The sequence below is a fragment of the Penicillium samsonianum genome, assembly GCF_028829775.1.
Source record: "Penicillium samsonianum strain IBT 33392 chromosome Unknown utg000004l_segment0_segment0, whole genome shotgun sequence".
Classification (NCBI taxonomy): domain Eukaryota; kingdom Fungi; phylum Ascomycota; class Eurotiomycetes; order Eurotiales; family Aspergillaceae; genus Penicillium; species Penicillium samsonianum.
Window position 1 is genome coordinate 79,497 of NW_026643262.1, and position 21,157 is coordinate 100,653.

At 50.9% G+C, this 21,157-nt stretch overlaps 7 protein-coding genes across 7 annotated transcripts; 3 read left to right on the top strand and 4 right to left on the bottom strand.

Moving 5' to 3' along the window:
* Positions 1-60: 60 nt before the first annotated feature.
* Positions 61-2,339, bottom strand: N7471_006918 (putative C6 transcription factor; the record flags this gene model as incomplete). Its single annotated transcript, XM_057279637.1, has 4 exons — positions 61-1,239; positions 1,293-2,001; positions 2,057-2,176; positions 2,230-2,339. 4 exons carry the CDS (start codon positions 2,337-2,339, stop codon positions 61-63), a joined length of 2,118 nt encoding a protein of 705 aa, XP_057133897.1.
* Positions 2,340-2,787: 448 nt separating this feature from the next.
* Positions 2,788-4,506, bottom strand: N7471_006919 (cytochrome P450; the record flags this gene model as incomplete). The annotated part of the gene is made up of 4 exons (XM_057279638.1): positions 2,788-3,162; positions 3,216-3,538; positions 3,593-4,226; positions 4,288-4,506. 4 exons carry the CDS (start codon positions 4,504-4,506, stop codon positions 2,788-2,790), a joined length of 1,551 nt encoding a protein of 516 aa, XP_057133898.1.
* Positions 4,507-5,025: 519 nt separating this feature from the next.
* On the bottom strand, positions 5,026-5,571 carry N7471_006920 (uncharacterized protein; the record flags this gene model as incomplete). The annotated part of the gene is made up of 1 exon (XM_057279639.1): positions 5,026-5,571. The coding sequence occupies one exon, from the start codon at positions 5,569-5,571 to the stop codon at positions 5,026-5,028; it is 546 nt and encodes a 181-aa protein (XP_057133899.1).
* A 352-nt stretch (positions 5,572-5,923) lies between these two features.
* N7471_006921 (cation diffusion facilitator family transporter) lies at positions 5,924-7,623 on the top strand (the record flags this gene model as incomplete). The annotated part of the gene is made up of 4 exons (XM_057279640.1): positions 5,924-6,174; positions 6,227-6,277; positions 6,327-7,153; positions 7,223-7,623. The coding sequence occupies 4 exons, from the start codon at positions 5,924-5,926 to the stop codon at positions 7,621-7,623; spliced, it is 1,530 nt and encodes a 509-aa protein (XP_057133900.1).
* A 297-nt stretch (positions 7,624-7,920) lies between these two features.
* Positions 7,921-14,020, bottom strand: N7471_006922 (MYB DNA-binding domain protein; the record flags this gene model as incomplete). Its single annotated transcript, XM_057279641.1, has 2 exons — positions 7,921-9,885; positions 9,953-14,020. The coding sequence occupies 2 exons, from the start codon at positions 14,018-14,020 to the stop codon at positions 7,921-7,923; spliced, it is 6,033 nt and encodes a 2,010-aa protein (XP_057133901.1).
* Positions 14,021-15,081: 1,061 nt separating this feature from the next.
* On the top strand, positions 15,082-16,306 carry N7471_006923 (deoxyhypusine synthase; the record flags this gene model as incomplete). The annotated part of the gene is made up of 3 exons (XM_057279642.1): positions 15,082-15,300; positions 15,368-16,168; positions 16,229-16,306. 3 exons carry the CDS (start codon positions 15,082-15,084, stop codon positions 16,304-16,306), a joined length of 1,098 nt encoding a protein of 365 aa, XP_057133902.1.
* A 1,002-nt stretch (positions 16,307-17,308) lies between these two features.
* N7471_006924 (putative MATH and UCH domain protein) lies at positions 17,309-21,113 on the top strand (the record flags this gene model as incomplete). Its single annotated transcript, XM_057279643.1, has 4 exons — positions 17,309-17,567; positions 17,629-19,707; positions 19,764-20,478; positions 20,537-21,113. 4 exons carry the CDS (start codon positions 17,309-17,311, stop codon positions 21,111-21,113), a joined length of 3,630 nt encoding a protein of 1,209 aa, XP_057133903.1.
* Between the last annotated feature and the right edge of the window lie 44 nt (positions 21,114-21,157).

Here is a 21,157-nt window from a genome sequence, read left to right on the forward strand (position 1 = left end):
CCCATTCTTTCAAAGTCGTATATCTATAACCGGTCGATGTATGTTGTATATTGTACATAATCAGAAGAAGTCCTTCATCACACTCGACAATTCTTCACCGTAATCAAAAACAAAACCCCCGTCGGGCATCTGCTGGTAAGGTCCTCCATCTGGCGCAGGGCCCGTTCCCATCCCCATGATTTGATCCTCCAAAGTTCCCACGGCTTCAAACCACTCCATCAATTCCTGTGACATTTGTTCCCCATCCTGTGGTGTCTGACTCTGGGTGCTGGCAGATTGGGACAATGCGGGACAGCCATGGGGATTCAAATGTTCACCTTCAACTCCCGTTTCGTTATCCAGGCGCTTTTTCTGGACCCCCAGGCCCAATTGAGGACCAAGCTTACGGAGGCTTCGAATAGACTTCCATAATCGGCGAGAGATATAAGACTGGGCGGAGACTCCTTTGACCAGCTCCAAAGCCCAATAAAATTCCTCCTTACACGACCCGCTGAATTGTGTTGGCGCCTGGGCTACTGCCAGGAATAAAGCTGCAAGGGCCGAGACGAGGAACCAATTAAATGCTACCTGCTGTAAATGGTAGATGTCCGATGTATCGTTCAAGCGGGTAATGAAGCGAATTGTATCTTTGGCAATTTCCACCACGGTCTCTGACTCGCCTGGATACCGCATAACATGTGCTGAAGTATGAAGGACGGGACGGTGAATGAGCATGCGTAGCTGATTAGCACGAAGATAAAGGAGGGCACGCAGTCTGCGCAGGCTCCGTGAGCCTTCGGTGGCCGTCTCAGACTCCGCAGAGCTCGGATGATCGAGCCGCAACGAGTCTGGAATGGCATGTACCCAACGCAACACCTGCCAATCCAAATAGTTCATCTCTTCCTTTTTGATTTCGTTCGTGTTGTTAAATGCTGATATGAACTTCCATACCTTCGCTGCGATCCGGCTGTACCGGATCATCACGCGCAGATAGGGCGTTTTGTCGGCGGGTTCTGGCAGCCAAGGGTCAATATCTGTATCTTCCAGAGCAAAGGGCATGCCAGTCCCAAAGCTCCACCGCATATCCAGAATATATATAGACCAGAAGAGTCGCAGAACGCGATCTTTCCCTACAGCTATGATGGCTGGTTGATTCAGAGTTTCCCGTCGGTGAAGACCTTTCTCGAGACACATGCGCTCAACAATACCAACGGTGCGCCATGCCAGAATTTCCTCATCCATTTGAAAATAGAACATTGACTATCGGTGCAATTAGCATGTCGAGAATTCATGATTGATTGGGCATGACGAACCACAAGAGTCAAAAATGTGATGTTCTTGATTTCGGGCGGACCCCAGACACAATTGTCCTGAACTTCTCGTACACTGTCAAAAAGAGCAATAGCCTGTTCACTCCGACCACTGGCTTCGGCTGTCAATGCACACGCAAATACTACACGTAGAATATGGACGTCTTCGTCGACCAGTCCATTGTGTCCATCGGGCTGGTGGGTCAGTTCAAGCGCGTGGTCCATCGAGCCGTAGAGAAGGTGAACCTGGTCCAAAATCTCCGAAAGCTCCAGAACCGGATACATGATGCCCATTTCCTCCTCGTATACTTGACAAAGGCGAAGGGCCTCGGCTTTCGGAAGAATGCAAAGTGGATCAAGGGTCTGCCGCGTTTCGAGTTCCTCATTTGGAGCCGATGGTGATGCCAGTGGTGAAGGTTCTTGGGTCATGTCGCCCTCGTCGCCAGCCTCGGCACGTTCCACAATCCCACGCTGCTGCAGGCTGGATTTCGCAAGGTCGAAACTAAAGGCCGATGTCGTTGGGCCTTGGAATGACGTCTCTCTAGCTGTTGACAAGCGCCTGAGTGAACGTTGGGTAGGGAGCTGTCCATGGGTGCCGGTAGCGGAAACACCAGGAGAATGTTCGCTGCTGGCTATTGACCGAATACTAGCAGACAACTGGGTGATCTGGTCCTGCATGGCCCTCATTTGATCAAAAAGCTGCTTGAAATTGCTTTAAACGCAAAATTAGTCGTGTTCAAACGCACCGAGCTAGCAGTGGGCATTACTCTTGTTCGGCGGGACTGTCTCGAGAGTTCTCAACGTAAATGCACTCAATATGCTGGCGTCCGCAACGCTGACAGGGTGACTGGCCATTGCATTTGATTTTTCGACGTTTACATCCATTGCTTTGCGATTTCGTTAGCATCGATCTCTTCAATAAGATCCTTTCCAAACTGACCAGGCTTTGGCGATGTATTTGCGGCGTTTCTTCGGGCGATCATCATTATCTTCCACCGAGGGTGGGTTATGCCAGCTCTCGGGGGCAGGGTACATCTGTAGAGTATTCATCATATAAAACGATGCAATATGCAATTAAATGGGGTGTGTCATTTCAAATGGATTACAAAGTAGGATGAAGAGGAACCTTTTGGAAGAAAAGAGTGGAGTCGAGAAAATGCGGGGAAATTCCGCCGGGGGCCACAAGCCGGTTATATAGAGAGAGAGTGAGAGAGAGAGATGAGACTGAAAACATGAAGATACACAATAATTTAGGAGGGTCGAAGAATAAACAGATATTAATACATCTATATCACTCCAATTCCTGTTTTAAGTAACTAATGGCCTACGGAGAGGCTAAAGTCGGCAATTATATAGGTCCAACTGGTCTCCAGGGCTACATCTACACTTCATTGTCTTTTATTTCACATATTTTAGTACATACGTAAATGGCCTCAGACAAATAGAGGGAACCACATCAAATAATTTTTTTTAAAAAAAAAAATGCCATAGTCTCCTCTTATAGATCCTTGGTGCGTTCATCGCTCTCAGCGATCCACTGCTCCAGCTTCGTAGGGTCGCGTGCGCTAAAGCCGACCTTGAATGGCTTCGGCTCGGTTGTCAAGGCTGTGGCAATCAAATTGCAGTCAATTGCATTCAGAATTGGTCGGTCGGCCGCCTCTTTCGCCGTGTGCATGTGGAAAGCAGTGATGAGGCGGATAAAAGCAGTAAATAGCTCGCGGTTGGCGAGATGTGAGCCTGCACACATACGTGATCCCGCTCCATATGCATAGTGCGGAGTGCCTGCGCCCTCATTGACCTCCAAATAACGCTCCGGGATGAATTTATCAGCATCCTTAAAGTGATCTTCGTCGTAATCGGCAGCCCATGCATTCTAAAGCCCCTGTTAGCAAAGCCCGAACAGGACAGAAGCAAGGAGCAACATACCATGAAGAAAGTCGTGCCAGCAGGGATTGTAGCTCCATTCCACTGGATATCCTTGGTACTCTCGCGTGGCAGACAAATAGGAATGACCGTCCAGAACCGCAAGATCTCCTTGACAAGTGCAGTCACATAGGGGACCTTCTCCTCCACTAAACATTTCTCCCAAGCATCCCCGTCTGGGTAGACCTCCATGATTGCATCATAGGCCTTTTTCTGAATTCTTTGGCCGTCCTCAGATGCCAGGTAGGCAATTCCCATAATCAAGTTACCCGGAACAGTGTCAAGGCCAGCCGACACCATAGTTAAACAGATCGATTTCACCTCGGCTAGACAACAGATTAGTACTCACATCGGTATTCACGGAATCATTTGTAACTCACCATCATTCAGCTTAGCCTCGGGATCCTTCAAGATATTACCGGTGATGCAAGGCTTATCAGTTCCCTTGGCGATCCGATCCTTGAGCATATCGAGCAAGTAGGTCAGATATTTATCACGGCGACCCCGGAAGTCTGCGGCCTCATTGTTCATCTTGGGGAGGATGCGCAACAGGGGAATGTAATCCTGCCAGTTGTTCGAAGTGCTGCGGAAGTTGGACACGCCACGCTCCACGTCCACAATCTCGTGCAGCAGCGTATCATCCACGTTGCCCTCGATGCGGAACCCATAGTTCAGAGTCAAACTGGTGTTGAGCGCGAATCGTTGGAAGTATGCAGTGGGATTCACGTCACGTTTGCCATTCTGGCTGTCCCGGTATAGCTCTTTAATGCTGGAATTGGATTCGAGATCGATGATAGGCATATACGATTGCACGGCCGGTCGATTCAGCGCCGTGGCAGCTGCCTTACGCCGTTTCTTGCAGGAATCATCCCACGGGGAAGTTCCGATAGTGAACCCCTGTGAGCTGGAGACAACGCTGTGGAAGGTGTGGAAAGTCGGGCGCGAGATCAGAGCGGACGAGTCTTTAATCCACAATTGACGGACGGATTCAAAGCTGTTGGCGAACACGATGCGCTATTAGGTCATTAGATAATTAATTCTGTACATGGTCACATCCGATTCGAAAGCGACATACCTTGTTTCCCATGCGCACTTGGAAAACTGGGCCAAATTTTTTTGCCCATTTCCCCGTGACAGTTGCATGCTGATCTCCCAATTGCAACAGGTTGCCAAAGATGGGTACGCCGGGGATCTCTGGGATGCCTTTAATCTTAGGGATATCAGTGCGATTGAAATAACGGATGACGAAATAAACCACCGTGATAACGGCGACAGCAAGTGTTTGGATCGCCATGATAGAGTGAAATTGACAAGAAATTGCAGGCTTTCATGGCCAGTGGGAGATGCATGCATCTCTTATAGCCCTCTGCATCTCAGGGTTCCGTTTGGCTCGGCTACGGCATATTTCCGAGTTTAGAGACTCGCATACAAAACTATGGAAAGAAAGCTGTCGGTGATGGGTGACATGGCACTTCATTGGCCAGTCATAAGTCACAGAATCAGTAAAAAGCAGTTTTCCATAGGTCAATGCACAACTCGCCAGTCCGGGGGAAGATGTCTCCACCGCGCATAGACGGAATGCTCATTCCGCACTTTCTCAACGGTTTCCCCGCGGAACACTGAGACTTCAATTTCCGCAGGGAAATTAATTCTATTTCATTTCCAAAATACATATGTATATAAATATATACTTCTATATCGCAAAGTAGGATATCATACGTGCTTTGAATTTTGAAAGGATAAGCGTAAGAGAGCTACTACATAGAACGTAGTAACTATATGTATTATCTTTGCAACATTTTGTTGGCTTGTGCTAACAGACGTCTGTGTGTGTGCTTAGAGTTGGTCCCAAGTCATACCGCATTGAACGATTGATCGTCTCCTCTCCTACAATCTCATCCTCTGCGATTCCCCGACGTCGCTTCCAATTGCGCTCTGTATTCGTGACATACCCGTCGCGCCACATGCGGCCATAAAAGGCCTTCGCCTCCTTCTTTGTGCGCACCCGTAGAATATCATACGTGCTCGCACTTGTTAGAGCCGCGTCTCGATCACGACTCATCTGGCCTTCCACCACCTGCACGTTGACTCCGAAAGAGCGGAAGTGCGCCCCCCACATTCCATTCTCAGCTTGGGTCACAAAGATGGTGATTCGACTAGGTGAGATGGGGTATGCCAAGAGATAGGTGAGAGCATCTGCGTCCACACCACTTGGGATGGGACCGATAGCAAAGAGGTGATTGCAGTTGACCGCGTGGTTGATTTGGGATACGTAGTGAGTATGAAAATAGGATTCGTTAGGTCCAGTGTCGATCGGACCTGAGATAAAGGCAATCTCGTTTTCACTGGCGAGTTTCATGGGATATTGAAGTTCAAACGTTTATTCTTGAGAGAGACAGAATCAGAGAAGATGAAGAAGATGAACACCTGGGCAGACTTAAAGTCCCGAAGCTCTCAGCCACTATGCTACTTTCGGCAAGTCCAACTTGGTCCTCATATATAGATCCCTATATACATACATACATATGTAGGTAGTGTCAGTATGGTTGTATTATTCTATCTACGTCTAATATAGTTGATATGGTATAGTAACTGGATGTATACCTCTACCTCGACACCTAATCACTAAGGCACTAATCAGGTGACCATACGCGTCTTATCCTCCGTACAGTATTATAGCTTCACTTCTTCACTTTAGTATACGCTAATTGATGTCTTCCCAACCATTTCTTCCACTTTCCTCCCCTCCAGCGTCGCCTTCGCCCATTCTACGTCCGCGGCGCCCAAGCCTAGAACTGGAGCGTGAAATTCTTTCCACTCGAGGTCAACGCTTAGTGAACCTTTTACCTTCTCGCACATCTAGCCTTGCCTTGCATGATCTCGATGACGATACATCCGAACGGCGACTCATTCTTCGACGTGGATCATTGTTGATTGGACGCAGTAATCCTCGATATGAATGGTACTATGTACCTCCCTTCTGTCCCAATTTACAGTCCTAACCCGCGCCGCAGGCAACGCTACTACAAATCACCTGAGTCATTAAAGGATCTCCCAAAGGCAATGTTGGTTCACTACTCATCTCAATGAACTAGGAACTGACCCCCGAAATAGTCGGAAATATCATGAACGAAACAATGGACTGATCTCCCAATATCTCTATATTGACCGACTACTAGACTCTTCGTTACCCCATAACCTGATCGAGGACTACAACGGATGCAATCACCATGTTTCGGGGAACGGGCTTTTCCAACCGCCCTCGCTAGAAGATAATCAGGCCGAGGCACCAGAATTCAATCCCAAGATCGGAAGGATCAAACGCACCCCGCATAATCTTTATCGGATTCCCGATGAGACAACACCTTTGGTTCAATCTCCTGAGGCAGAAGATAGCCCATTAGAGCCATTCCCTGATCTTGAATCGCATGGCTGGATGTCCCCAGATGACGAGGAGCGTGTCATCAACCTGGCCATTCGCATCAATTTTGTCGCCAACGTTGCTCTCCTAGCCTCAAAGATCGCTATCATGGCGATGACTAGCTCCATGTCTATGCTAGCAGGTCTGGTTGATGGAGTTTTGGACTTTCTCAGCACGGTGATTGTCTGGGTGACCACCATTATGATCCGCCGACAAGATCGCAACCGGTATCCCATCAGCCGACGGCGGTTAGAGCCCATCAGTGTATTGATCTTCTCGGTGATCATGGTGACTTCCTTTTTCCAAGTAGCACTATCGTCTATCAAACAACTGATTGGAGACGACCACACGGTTGTTAAGTTATCCATTCCATCTATCGCATTGATGGGTGGTACTGTTTTGGTTAAGCTGCTCTGCTGGATCTACTGCCGGTTGATCCCTAGCCCAAGCGTCCAGGTCTTGGCCCAGGATGCCATGACTGACGTTGTTTTCAACACTTTCAGCATAATCTTCCCACTAAGTAAATTTTATCCCTTGTTTCTTATTCCTGAACACCACTAGGGCACCAACTAACAAACCACGATCGCAGTTGGCACTGTTGCAAATCTCTGGTACTTGGATCCCTTGGGTGGTCTGTTCCTCTCCTTCTACATCATGTGGAACTGGGGTCAGACGGCTGCGGAATACATCCAGCGGTTGACAGGTGCAGCTGCCTCTCCCGACGACCATAGCATTCTGCTGTATATGACCATGCGGTTCTCCCGGGTGATCCACAAGATTCAGGACTTGAAAGCCTACTACGCGAGTGACAAGCTGAACGTTGAGGTTGACCTTGTTGTGGATGAGAAGATCAGTTTGCGGGATAGTCATGACGTTGGCGAGAGTTTGCAGTACATCATCGAGAGTGTGCCAACTGTCGACCGTGCCTTTGTGCATTTGGACTATGACGAGTGGAATCTGCCCAGCCATATGAACCAGATGGACCGCTAACACATGTCTGATGAGGACCAGTTTTCACTTGACATTGTAGATATTAATTTAGTACTACAATATTACTACAATAGTACTACAAATTTGTACAGATTCATTACATCCAAGGTTTGACACATAAAATCATTCATCTAGTTATACATATAAACCATGATCAAATGAATATCCTCGCTGGCAACGACGCCAGGACGCTAAACAAGAGAAAGAAACACAAAGATGACAAATTAATGTACAACCGAACCCATTACGGTCTTACACTCCACGTAAAGTTCATTCAAATCAATCGAGCATGGGACCCTAGCGAGGAGGATGCGAAGGTGGCGGTAGTCCGCCTTGAGCCGACCCATGGCTGTAAACACGGTGATGTGTCGGGGTGGAGACAGTGTCACCAAGCGATCCTGGAGGTCGTTGGTGGAGCGGCGGTATCGATCCAGGGGCCGATGACTGAGGGGGAGCATAGCTGCCCATGGTGCCTCCGCTCATAGAGGGATGCAGAGCCGATGGAGGAGTGTATGAGCGACCGAGGCTCGCCAGCGATGCCATTGACCGGCCAGCTTGGGACTGGGGAGGAGGGGTGTTGTGCCCGTACTGCGAAGAAGCACCGGGTAAGTTGACAGTTGTTGAGCGGTGGGATTGCGGCTGATGCGATCCACTGACCATTGTTTGCACATGTTGTTGATAGCTGTGTTGCTGTACTGGATTTGGCGTTCCGGACTGGCGCGGATGCATACCATACAGGCTAGCCGAAGACTGCGCTGGCGTTGGTGGATCTTGTCGCGATGCATATGCCATACTCGAACGCGGGCCAGGTGACCCTTGTCGATAAGAAGCCGGTTGCGAGGCCATATCACGGGATCCAGAGGCCATGGGTGGTTGAGCAGAGGAGCCTTGGGAGAAAACGTTGGGATAAGCCGATCGTTGAGAGGCATTTGTTGGTGGGGGGGTCGGCGCTGGGGATGGCGCGGGAAGATTAGTCAAGGAAGATTGGCTCGGGGTTGCCGCGTAAGATGAATAGGAACCCTGACGGCCGCTTTGCTGCTGCTGTGATGGCAGAGATTGGGCTTGAGGCTGCGGCGGAGTTTGCTGCGCCCGCGGATCAAACCGTGCCATCCAGTCATTATTCGCCGACGTGCCCGAGCCACCATGAGGGGGTCCATAGCCGGGATACTCTGAGTAGCCGCGAGACGATGGCTGATATTGGCTTTGCTGGGCGTAACCAGATGGCTTTTGCGGCATACCTGACATAATTGTGTCTTCATGGCGAGGAGGTCCACTGGCCTGGTATACGGGCCTTGGGTTTATGCCTTGGGTTGCGCCAGGGGCAGATGGAGCCTGCTCGCTGGCAAATCGTTTGCGCGGCTGAGGCTCTTCAGGTTCATCATTGAGGATGCTCATGATGTTAGACCGTTTTGCAGGCACCTGACGAGTTGCTTCGGGAGCAGGAGTAGCACTCGGGCGAGGAACATCCTTCACTGGCGACAATCCAGTGCGAGGCGACTGGGCTAGACCCATGGGCTGACCTGCGAGCGAGTAATAGGGTCTTTGGGCAAAGGGATCGCGATGAACAGACGAGATGTCGAGTTCTGGTCTGAGCTGCTGGGTTGGCGAGCCGGGGGTTTGTGTTAAGCTGGCGTGACGTGAGTGGGTCGATGAAAGGAGAGAAGTTTGCTGCTGTGCGGGCATATAGGCCTGTGCGGACAAAGGTTCCATTCGTGCCATATCCGGTGGCATGGAGCCAGGATGGCGGGAGGACATTGGTAGTTCTTGCGCACGAGAAGTGGCATGCGGCAATACCGAAGAGTCTCGTCTATCCTCTGTAAAATACCCAAGGCGTGGGCCCTGAATGCGGTGGGATGGTCCCCCTTGTGCGCGAATTGCCCGAGTCGACTCTTCAATTAGAGTTGCGGTAGAGGGCACTGGTGAGGCAGCGGAAGCTTGTGCGAGTGGCTGGTAGCGACCGACATTCCGGTCCTTGTCGGACGGAGGTCGTCCATGCAGGGACATGGGCTGCGGTGAGAGACCAACAGCCTTGCCTTTAGGGAATCGTATTTCATCGATCTCAGCCATAGGATCCCCATGAGGGGCAAGTGGACGAGGGATAATAGAAGATGGAGTTGCCTCGTATCGTCGTTTTGGCGCAACACTTGGAACAGGAAGCGGCCCTGTAGCCTCGCCGCGAGCCTTCTTCTCCTCTGCGTCCGTTAGAATCAACTCAAAGTCTTTCTGGCCCGAGTCCAGGCGGCGTTGATAGAAGTTTTTGACCTGCATCATGCACGTTAGCCAGCTAGTCAACAAACACAAACATGGGACGAAAGGACCCAATACATACCATCACCGTGGTCTTGGTCTTCATCCAGCTCGAGATACCCTCAAAATCACGACCAAAATGTCCTAGCAGAGCCGGGAAATCGCGCTGTTCTGGCACAGACCAGTAACTTGTTGGTTGCAAGGAGCCATACCCCGTCTCAAGCTGTTTGGTTGCCAGAGGCGGTTCAACTTCAGTAGACTCAAAGACATAGACTCCTTCTTTCGCTCGCCCGCGTCCCACCCTGCCTCGCGGAATTGGCGGTAAGGATTCTTTTTCGGATCGCTCTCGTTCCCGGGCCTCATACCCTTCCAAAATGTGATCTGAGACCAATTCCATCTCGCTTCCAGCATGAAGTGGTGCTGGCGGTACAATCGGAGGCAGATTGCCCTGTGGTATTACCACCTGGGCCTTCGAATCAGGTTGAGTAGCGGTCTTCACGCGTCGTGCACCGCGAGCACCTCCGCCCCGTCCACCACGCCGAGCCGATGATCTTTCCACTGGTTCGCCGTCCTTGCCAAGCTGGCCCCGACGGCTAACTGGCGCACTGTCTACCTCGGTGGAGTCGCCTTTAAAGGTGGGCGCGGCTGCACGGCGTGGACGACCGGTGTCTGTGACAGCAGGTGGCTCCTCCTCGCCGACAAAGTCAGGTTTCACCACACCCAAGTCTGCGATGAGGGCGTTGGACTTCGGTCGTGTACCCTTTCGAGTCCCCTTGCCCCGTTTACTCCAGCGTTTGTAGAGCTTGGCCTTGTACTTGATCTCTTCCTTGGTGAGATAATAGTGTACGATACACTGCTGGAAATTTCGACCGGGCAAAGATTCGGCAATCTTGCCCCACCGTTTGGGATGGGCCATGAAGGCGTCCGTAAATATTACATGCTCCTCCGGGGTGAAGTCATTAGGGGGCGGCACGAAGCCGAAAACATCCAGAGCCCTATTGCACTCAATGGTGTTGTTCACATCTTTGTAGATGCGAGCCTTTACCTCCCGCGGTTCGAGCATATTCGGAATGATCGCTTCACGGCCCAAATCGGGCCGAGCAGTAGCCATCTTGATTCGTCGTCGTTCAAGCTCTTCTTGGGCGGAGATTTCGGAGGCCTTCAAAGCATTGAGAAAATCGAGCTCGCTATTACCTTTGTATCGACGGCCTTCACGGCCTTCCGGCATGGGGGCCGGGGTAGTTGGAACCGTGGATACTGGGGGAGAGGCTGGACCAGGGGTCACGGACTTCTTGTCTTTCATACGATCGAGCTCCCAAATAGCCATTCGCCAGAGCTTGTAGTGAGATACGTACTCGTCCCTAAGAATTGCGTTTTTCCTGAAAACTTCCGCTTGCACCTTTGAAAGTTCTGTGCTGAACGTGTCCCTGAGATCATTTTGGGTCGCAATGTTCTCATGGTATACATCCATATCTGAGATAGGTGTTGGAGGACCTGAGTGCAAGAATGGAAGACTTTCGACAGTAACCTCATCAGGAGGTATCACGGGGGGGATGATGGTTTCTGTAATTGGCTCTGGTTCGCGCTCGGGTATTGTCGAAACAAAAGAGACCACTCGTTCAGTGCTTGGATGATCGGCTGACTCTTCATCCTCTACCGAGGGCAAAGGATCCACTGGTCGTTCTAACACTCGTTCGGCGATTGGTTCAGGGGGATGTTCAACTGTCTGTTCATTGGCTACCATGCCAAGTAGCTGGATTTTAAGCAAAAGAGCGACGATGGCCGAATCTTCCAAAGGTGACGGAGGCAATTCTGCTCGGAGTGACTCCATGTCCTTGTCAAAAATCCGCTTTCTTTCATCAAGATACTCCTGGGTGAAAACAATGTTCTCCCCATCTTCCTCATCACTTGAACCTTCAAAGTCTGGTATCAAGGCGGGTTTCTCAGTACCATCCTGCTCAGAAGGTTCATTGACATCGCTTGCTTGAATGTCGACAGCCGATAAACTACGCCGGAGTGGGAGGTTCAATGACGGGGAAACAGGCGAAGGTTCCCTCGCAAGTTCATGGGGGAGAATCTCGCCACTCTCAGGCTCGTCTATCTCTGGTGGTAATAGAGACCGCGTGGCTTCATTGGCAGGGGAAACACCTTCGCTCTCATCAAGAGGCTCTTGTTTCGGCAGTGCATTAGGAATAGAAGGTGTTCGGCCGTAGCCAGGTCGCACCCATTGCTTGCTGCCTTTACGGCCACGCGGGGAGGGAGCCTTCCATTGCAATGCTCGGGGGCCAGTTGGAATGCCAGACGATTGCATGCGGGGCGACATGGAGGGCTCACGGGATAATTCGCGTGGGGCAGGCGGTGGAATTCGTGCAAAAGTAGGGGAAGAGGTGAGTGAGTTCGATCTCCCGGCCCCAAATCCTTCGTTGGGCCCTACCCCCGAATCTGGCCGAGTCATGGCAGCTGGGGCGGTGGGTGGTGAAACATCAGGGAAATTGATAGACGGTTTAGAGAGGCGAGGAGGCGCAACTTGCTGCTTGCCAGCTTGGGGTCCTTCGAGGCGGCTGTGAGGCTCAAGAGGCTGTGTGACCTCGGTCCTTTCTGCCTTGGGCCCTGTAGGAGGTTGGGCCGGTTGTCGTTGCGGGACTTCATAGCGGTCTTTCTCTGTGGGGAAAGTAGACTTGGGCGCCGTGCGTTGGTCTGAAGAATCTTTATTTGAGGAAGCATTCGTGATGGGGGCAGTCACCGAGCCAAAGGCGGGCACCTGAGGGGCGGCTGGAGGTGGTGAGTTCCGAATGATAGGTCCAGGGTTCTTTATAGCATCAGGGCGAACAGCATCCAGTCGAGGGGCATCATGGGGAACAGCATCTAGTCGCGGAGCATCCGGTCGAGCATCAGGGTGAACAATATCTAGTCGAGGAGCATCCGGTTGGGCAGTGTCCGGTCGCGCATCAGGGCGAACAATATCTAGTCGAGGAACATCAGGTGGAACAACATCCGGTCGAACAGCATCCGGTCGAACAGGATCAGGTCGAGTAGTACTAGTTCGAACAGCGACAGGGTCGTTTCGCTCGGAATCTCGTGGAGGTTCCAGAGCCGTAGTGCTAGGAATGCTTGAAGGTTTCCGGCCATGATCCAATTGGGGATGGTCAGACAGGCGATCTGCTATGGCTGGTACAGGTCCAGGGCCGGACGCTGTAGGAGGATGTGAGGAAGTGGTTGAGCCACTGGCTGCGCGGCTATCTGCACGACTTGGTGGGCGGTCTCGTTTCCAAAAGTCCACAGGGCGATCACGGTCCTCGCGATCAGGTCGTCGGTTGTCCCAATCTTCGCGACGGTCAAAGCGATCTCGACGGTCCAAGTCGCGATCTAATTCTCGATCTCGATCTCTCGGACGTGGAAGGTCGCGGTCACGATCTCGGTCCATCATCCGGTCGCGATCTAATGCACGATCCCGGTCCATGTCTCGATCTCTATCGCGATCTACCATTCGGTCACGTCCACGCCACGGTTCACGGGATCGACTGCGGCGACGGAAAAGATCGCGATCATCGAGGAAGGCTGGACGACCACGACCACGGCCTCCTTCCCAATCTCCGCGACCACGCCCTCGTATGCCTCCTCGGTGTATATGGCTACCATTAGGAGGGGGGCCTTCTGGGCCGCCCGAAGATGCGGATATGATGCTATCCCTCGAGTTGCGTCGCATCCGAACCAGATCAAAATCGCGGCCCGGAGGCTCCCTTATGTCCCGAAAGTCGCGCGTCGGTGATCTTGAGCGGCCTCGGCCAAAGCCAATCCTATTGTCTCGGGGATCGAAATCGCGGTCACGGCGAGCCCAGTCTCGGTCCATATCTCGGCGAAATGGCGGGCCATCTCGGTTATCTCGAAAGTCGCGATCTCGGTCGCGGTCTCGTGGGTCTCGGTCACGGTCACGAAAGTCACCACGGCCATAACCCCTGCCACGACCACCAAAATGGCCACCACGAGGGGAATCAACAAGGGCCCGAGGACCACGCGGTGGATCTCTGCCAAATGGTGCAGGTCCGTCGTCGGGACCACGAGGACCGACCGGGGGGCGACGGTCTCCAAATCGCTGCGGAGAACGGTCACGGGAATTGAACCCGGACGATGGGGGGAATCGGGAGGACATTATCGCGTCATGCTACCATGAAGCTATAGACTGGTTAGCGCTCCAGCACGTTCGATGTACAGTGCAAATCAGTCCACGGCGGTTGGAATGCAGAATCCATCACATACCCAAATATGGAGAAACGGACACTCGGGAGGGTCTGCACGTGACAGTCAATGCACGGACCATATGAAGAATTGAAGAGCACGGATACCCGATCAGGTAAGGCGTAGTCCGTTTTCAAGTTGGGAGGACAAGATCCAATATCACGTTCTGTTTCCTTTTCTTTTTTTCTCGATTGCTAGATTTGAGTCTTGTTAGACCAGAGGAAATGGACAGTTCAGGCTGACAGACTGACAGATGGACAGATTCGAGATAAGGGGATTTAACGTGGAAAACAGGAAACACTAGCACGTTACAAGATCGGCGAAATCATGCGAGCTCCTTGCGCCGGATGTTATGCAACACAGTAATCTAGAGGAATGGAGGAATAGAGGAAGGGGAAAGGAATATGTAGGAATATGGAATCTGTTTGGAATATATTAGGAAGATGAGTTCGTGAGACTTCAAGGGGCTCGGCACTAACCCGGTTGAATGCTAGTGTGGTGGGGATGTGCCTCCTAAACTCTATTCATTGAATGTTCCAACTTAGGTTGTAGAAGTATACATAACTAGTAATATCAAAAAATATATAAATCAGTAAAAGAAAATAAGTACAGTAGTAGGAATACAAGGTCAATATTATAGGAGATTCTTTAATCATTCAAACATATCTCCAGGGAATCTCCAATTGTAGAATGGGTACTATGGAGATATTAATGCCTTAGGCATCTGGATATTAAGGCATCAAGGCATTAAGGAATCAAGGCATTCAGGCCCAGACTGATGCAGTTCCCCGCCGAATCCAAAAAAAAAAAAGATCAACTGCCCCTCTCTTTCTACCCGTACAAACTGACCTTCTTTTTTTTTTTTTGACATTCTCATCTCAATAAACCATTTTGAGCGGATTTATTTACATTTCTTACAACTGTTCCTTTTTTCAATTAATTTCTTCTTCTTTCCCTCCCAATATCATCGCAAATATGAACGCCCAACAGCTTTCAGCAGTCCCCTCCTCGGTGACCGACTCCGTCCTCCAGAGCTCGCAACCGGTCCCAGAGGGATCTCACGTGGTGAGCGGGGTGGATTTCGATAAGTTTCAAGGACGAGATATCACCGTTGCAGAGATGGTGGACAACTTAGCCTATACCGGTTTCCAGGGCAGTGCGGTCGCCGAGGCTGCTCAAATCATCAATGAAATGGTACGCCCTAACATATTGCAATATTTGCATCTTTGAATCCTGGGAGTCTAATGATCTGTTTCCTTAGCGCGCCTTCCGTGATCCCGAGACAGGAAACAAAACCACCATCTTCCTCGGCTATACATCGAATTTGATTTCATCCGGTCTTCGGGACACCCTACGTTATTTGGTGAAACATAACCATGTCTCCGCCATTGTGACCACTGCTGGGGGTGTGGAGGAGGATTTAATCAAATGCTTGGCCCCCACATATCTCGGATCCTTCTCGACCCCCGGTGCTGGACTTCGTGCTAAGGGTCTCAACCGCATTGGCAACCTTCTCGTGCCCAACAATAACTACTGCGCTTTTGAGGACTGGGTGGTGCCCATTTTGGACAAGATGTTAGAGGAGCAGGAGGCTGCAAAGATTAAGGCTCGGGAGACTGGGGACGAGGAAGACGAGCTCCACTGGACGCCAAGCCGCATCACTGAACGACTGGGCCGTGAGATCGACCACGAGGATTCAGTTCTGTACTGGGCGGCCCGGAATGGAATCCCCGTATTCTGTCCCGCTCTGACGGATGGATCTCTGGGTGACATGCTTTACTTTCACACCTACAAGTCTTCCCCGCAACGACTCCGAGTGGATATTGTGGACGATGTGCGCCGTATCAACACCATGGCTGTCCGGGCGACACGCGCCGGCATGATCATCTTGGGCGGTGGAGTGGTCAAGCACCACATCGCCAATGCATGCCTGATGCGCAATGGAGCCGAGCACGCCGTGTATGTGAATACTGCGCAGGAGTTTGATGGCAGTGATGCGGGTGCGCGGCCGGATGAAGCGGTGAGCTGGGGCAAGATCAAGACGGATGCCAAGTCTGTTAAGGTGAGTTGATCTATTGTTCTATTTCTTTGGGGCCGAGCTAACTTTCATACTTTTTTCAAGGTCTATGCTGAGGCCACGGCGGTATTCCCAATGATTGTGGCTGCTTCATTTGCTCGTGCTGAATCGACCCAAAATTGATTTCGCTTTTTGATCTCTCTTCAAGTCTCGGTACGACGGAACTTATTGCCAAGCAATGCGGGAACCCGCGGGTCTAGAAATGGTTTCTTTTTTAAAGAGCCAATCAGTTTCACTCACCATCGAAAAGTGGTCCGGTTTGGGTCAATCAAGGGTCTTTGATCGCGCAATTGTTTCAAGATAGGATTGACCCCTGTATATTGTACAGTCTGGTGTGCCTCTGTACAAGTATAGGTATGTTGATCGGCCCAATATGCCTATATGCCTGAAATGCCTGAAATGCCTGAAATGCCTGAAAACATAATAGTTTTCCGAGGTGGCGTGACCCAGATAACCCAGGGGTGTGAAAGGCCCAGTGGCGAAGGGGGGGATTCGATAAGCCGAGTCGCCACCAAATGTTCCAAAAAACGGCATTTAAGGGTTTTCTCCCCTGAGTGGGGATCGGATCGGCACACCGCTAAACTTCAGCAAGTACAACATATGTATAATATAGATGAATAGGTTGAATATTAGAATATAACTACATATATGTAGATATCAGCTGATATAAAGGGCTCCAACCCTATATGCATCAATGCGTGTAGCCACATACCTAGGTAGTACATAGTAATCCAGCCCTGGGCCAACTCAGTCTTCCCTCGGGAGGATTATACAAAAAGGACCCACTCGGCAACTTCCCCCGGACTCTTTTCTTTTTTCTTATCTTTTTTCTTTTTTCGATTTCTTTTTCTTTTTCAATTGCCTTTTTTTTCTCTTCCGCTTTTCTTCTTCCTCCCCTTCTTCTTCTTCTTCTTCTTCTCTTTCTTCTCTCCCTCTATTCAATAATTTATTCATTCGTTTTCTCGTCCTTCCAAAGGTTCTCTCCACATCTCCGCAACTTTCTTATCCGATAAGCCCTTATCAATCTTTTTATACAATTGGGACTTATACCGTGGACCTGCTCTTTATACATTATTTGCTTACACATTCGTTGAAAACTATTGGGGTTTTCCCAATTGGAAGGCCATGGACCCTTTACCTAATTTGTCAGCTTCTGGGACTGAAGTGGAGGATACGGTGAGAACGAATACAGAGACCGAGTCATCAAACCAATCCCCCGAATCATCACGTTCAACACGTTCAATTCCTCAGCCCACGCCAATCCTGCCCTCGGAAGAGCTAGAACATGCATATTGGGCAGAGTACGAGGAGGACACAACAGTCCCAGATGAGGACGAGATGAAAGAGATCGACGGCGGTGATTCGGATTACAGTGCCAGTGATCGTAGGTGCCAACCGTACAAGCAAGACCACGGAACATCCAGCATATACTAACCTCATGACAGACAAATATTGGGAAACCAACTTCTTTCGGGATTTGGGAGATCCCGAATACATTCCCACCGAAAAGGCCCGTCTCACGTGGACGTTCAAGGGCGTTCGGGGCACCCCCGAAACCCCCAATCGTGACAAAGTCATTCGCTCCCCACCAGCATTTGTTGGGGGTTATTGGTGGCGAATCAAGTTCTATCCTCGGGGGAACAATGTCAATGCATTAAGCGTCTACCTCGAATGCTCCACCACAATGCCCGCTCCAGAGGGCAACCTTCCCGAGACGGAATTTACGGTCCGTCGAGGTGCAGCCGATGCCTCACTGGATGATAGCACTCCGGAGATTCAAATAAAAACTACAGCCACGGACGACGCGGCAGCGTGGTTTGAGAACTACAAGTCTCAATATCCTGCGGTCAGGAACACCCCCCAATCTGATCATGAAGCCACGGACTCTTGGCGTGTGCCCGCACAGGTCGGTGTTATTGTATATAACCCACAAGAGCCACGCACTGGGTGGATGCAGTCTTCTTGTCATCAATTCAACACTCACAACCTGGATTGGGGGTGGACATATTTCCACGGCCCATGGGACCAAATTCATTCACGTCGGCGGGGTCAACATCGGGCCCTCCTGAACGACGATACGCTCTCGTTTGACGCATACATCCGTGTAGTGAACGATCCCACCAAGTCCCTCTGGTGGCATCCGAGTGATTCCGAGCCAACTTGGGACAGCATGGCCTTAACCGGTTACCGACCTCTGGGTGACTCGATCATCAATCATAGCCCAGAGGTAGCCGGGCTTGCCTCGTGGCTGCACATTGCTCCATTTTGCAAGATCATTCAAAGTATTGACGTGCTTGAACATCTCACCAATGCCGATGCTAGGCCGAAGCCTCTATGTGATGCTCTTCAAAGGCTTCTATGGCAGCTTCGACGCCAAACACTCTCCCCAAGCTATGTCGATACGGACGGTGTGACTAGCACTTTGCGCAATCTGCACGAGTTTTCGAGCGATGTGTCCGAATTCTGGGAGCGCCTGCGTCGAAACTTGGAGTTAGAGCTGAAGGGTACGGAGGCCGGCAAACAATTCGCTCAACTCTTTGACAGTCCAGGTGTACATGCTCCGTCTTCTGATGGCGAAGTCACCGTGAACATGCTGCCGACAGACTTCAACTCGCGTCTTTACATGCCACTTGATCAAGCCAAGTCTACCTTCGAAGCCGTTAGTGGATACTTGAGTGCTAAGCCCGGTCGTTGGTCGCTTCCATCGCTTCTTCATGTTGAGTTTGGCCGCCATACTCTGGACCAGGCCAAACGTTGGCAGCTGCGGTATGACAAAGTGGAGCTGGACGAGGAACTGGATCTGGCTCCGTGGGTGGTTGATGGCCAGGGTAGCAAGTACGTCCTTTATGGCTATATTGTTCATCGTGGCCGCCGCACTTCGGGCAAGTTCTTTAGCATCCTTCGCCCAGCGGGTCCAGGTACCACCTGGCTGGCCTTTGACGATGGCAGTGACAACCGCGTGGAGTGCTTAACTCAGAAAACAGCCATGGGTCCACACCTTGGTCTTGATCCTTCCCAGGCTGTGGATCACAAGAAGGGCCATGACGTCCCTGTCGTGGCAATGTACATCCGTGGCGATATGATATCGGAGCTTTTGCCTGGTCCCCAAGGGCCTTGGGAAGTTCCTGAGACCTTGAAACAATACTATGAAGCAGGCGTGTATCACACTGGTGACAAGCCTGCGGATGATGTCCAAGTTGAGGTTTATGCGCTTGCCCAATATGACCAGTTGACCAGCCTGTTTGACTCGTACGATCTCATGGCACAGGCCAAAGCGGCAAACAGCGTCATGTACATGACTTTGCCCCGCTCAACACGCTTGGCAGAACTACGCAAACGAATTGCTATATGGAACCCCTCAGGCTCTGAACCCATTGGTCCTGAGCGGGTTCGTTTCTGGCAGATTGGTAACTCCTTTGCTCAATCCGGATCATCGTTGGCGTTTGATCGCACTACGGATTTGAATGTTCCACTGGATCCTTCATTAAGCACCATACGGTTCTGGATGGAAACCATCTCGGAGGGTACGTGTTTGCATTCACCTTTTATTTCTAACCATCACCCCGCTAATCTCCAGCAGAGGACGCTCAATTCTTCGCCATCCCAGACCCTCCTGCGGTTACCACTTCAGAGGATAAACCGGATGAACTGGTTGTCGAGAACTCAATACACGAAGCTTCTTCAAATGTGTCGTCTGTGGCCGAAGGAGATGCCGTGGCTAGCTCATCAGGAAACTCTCCCCATGAGGGTCCTGCTGCGTCAGATACCGTGAACTCTGTCGTCGATGATGGATCACTGCCCCCATTAGCCACCTTGTCTCTAGAGAATGATGCTTTTGCTGCTGAAAGGGCAGAACAGGAAGTAGTGGTAGCTGCTGTCGCTGCCCATGATCAACAAGCCACGGCTGCTGTTACGGCAACATTGTCAACAGAAGCCAGAAGCTCCGCTCCTGTATCACCTTCCGAAGTTGAGTCTTCTACCCCAGAAGTGGCACCTCAAGCACAGACCCAATCTGTGGTCAAGTTACCTGTTGGCCATACATATTACTTCATTCAAATGTTCGACGCGGACAATCAAGTGCTTCGTACCGTGGGGTCATTCTTCTCGAAACTTGATGGCAACGTCAAAGCGTCCATCCGACGCCACCTACAGCGGCCTCTTCGCCAAGATTTCCTCATGTGGAAACGAGTCGATGGTGCTGCCGTTACCACAGTGTCGCCTGCTGACAGCTTCGATGATGTGGTGGCTCCGCACGGAGCATGTTTCATCGTCGGGGATAAGTTAACCAAGGCCAAGTAAGTACACATATATCTGGTTTTCAAGGTTAATTCTTTGGTTCTAACACAAACACAGGCGTACTCAACTTGCTTCGTCTGGATTGTTCACCAGTCCTGACCGTCTGGTTCAGTACCTGTGGGCCGCTTCTCGAGGTCATCCAATCCAAGGTTTCACCGGCACTAAGACCATCGAAGCCACCTTCACAAACGACTACTACAGTGGTCACTTCCTCAAGGGTTATCACCATGGTAGAGGCAAGCACATATCTAGCACAGGCATGATATACGAAGGCGACTTCGTCTTTGGCCGACGCCACGGCCAAGGCAAGCTAAATTACCCCACCGGTGACTCGTACGACGGTGATTGGGTCGAAGATGTATGCCATGGACAAGGTACTTACATTGAGAAGACAACAGGTAACAAGTATGTCGGCGGCTTCAAGGATGGCAAACGCCACGGCAAGGGCATCAGCTACTGGGAGGTGGCCGACGCAGAGTTGGATCTGTGCCAAATCTGTTACACCGAGGAAATGGATGCTGTCTTCGCCGAGTGTGGTCACCTTTGTTCCTGTGTGACTTGTGCGAACCTCGTGAGCCTGTGTCCGATGTGCCGCAAAGAGGTCAAGAAGGTGATCAAGATTTATCGGGCATAGAATGGTATCTGGTATCTCTGTTGGAGTATAGATGGGATGACTTT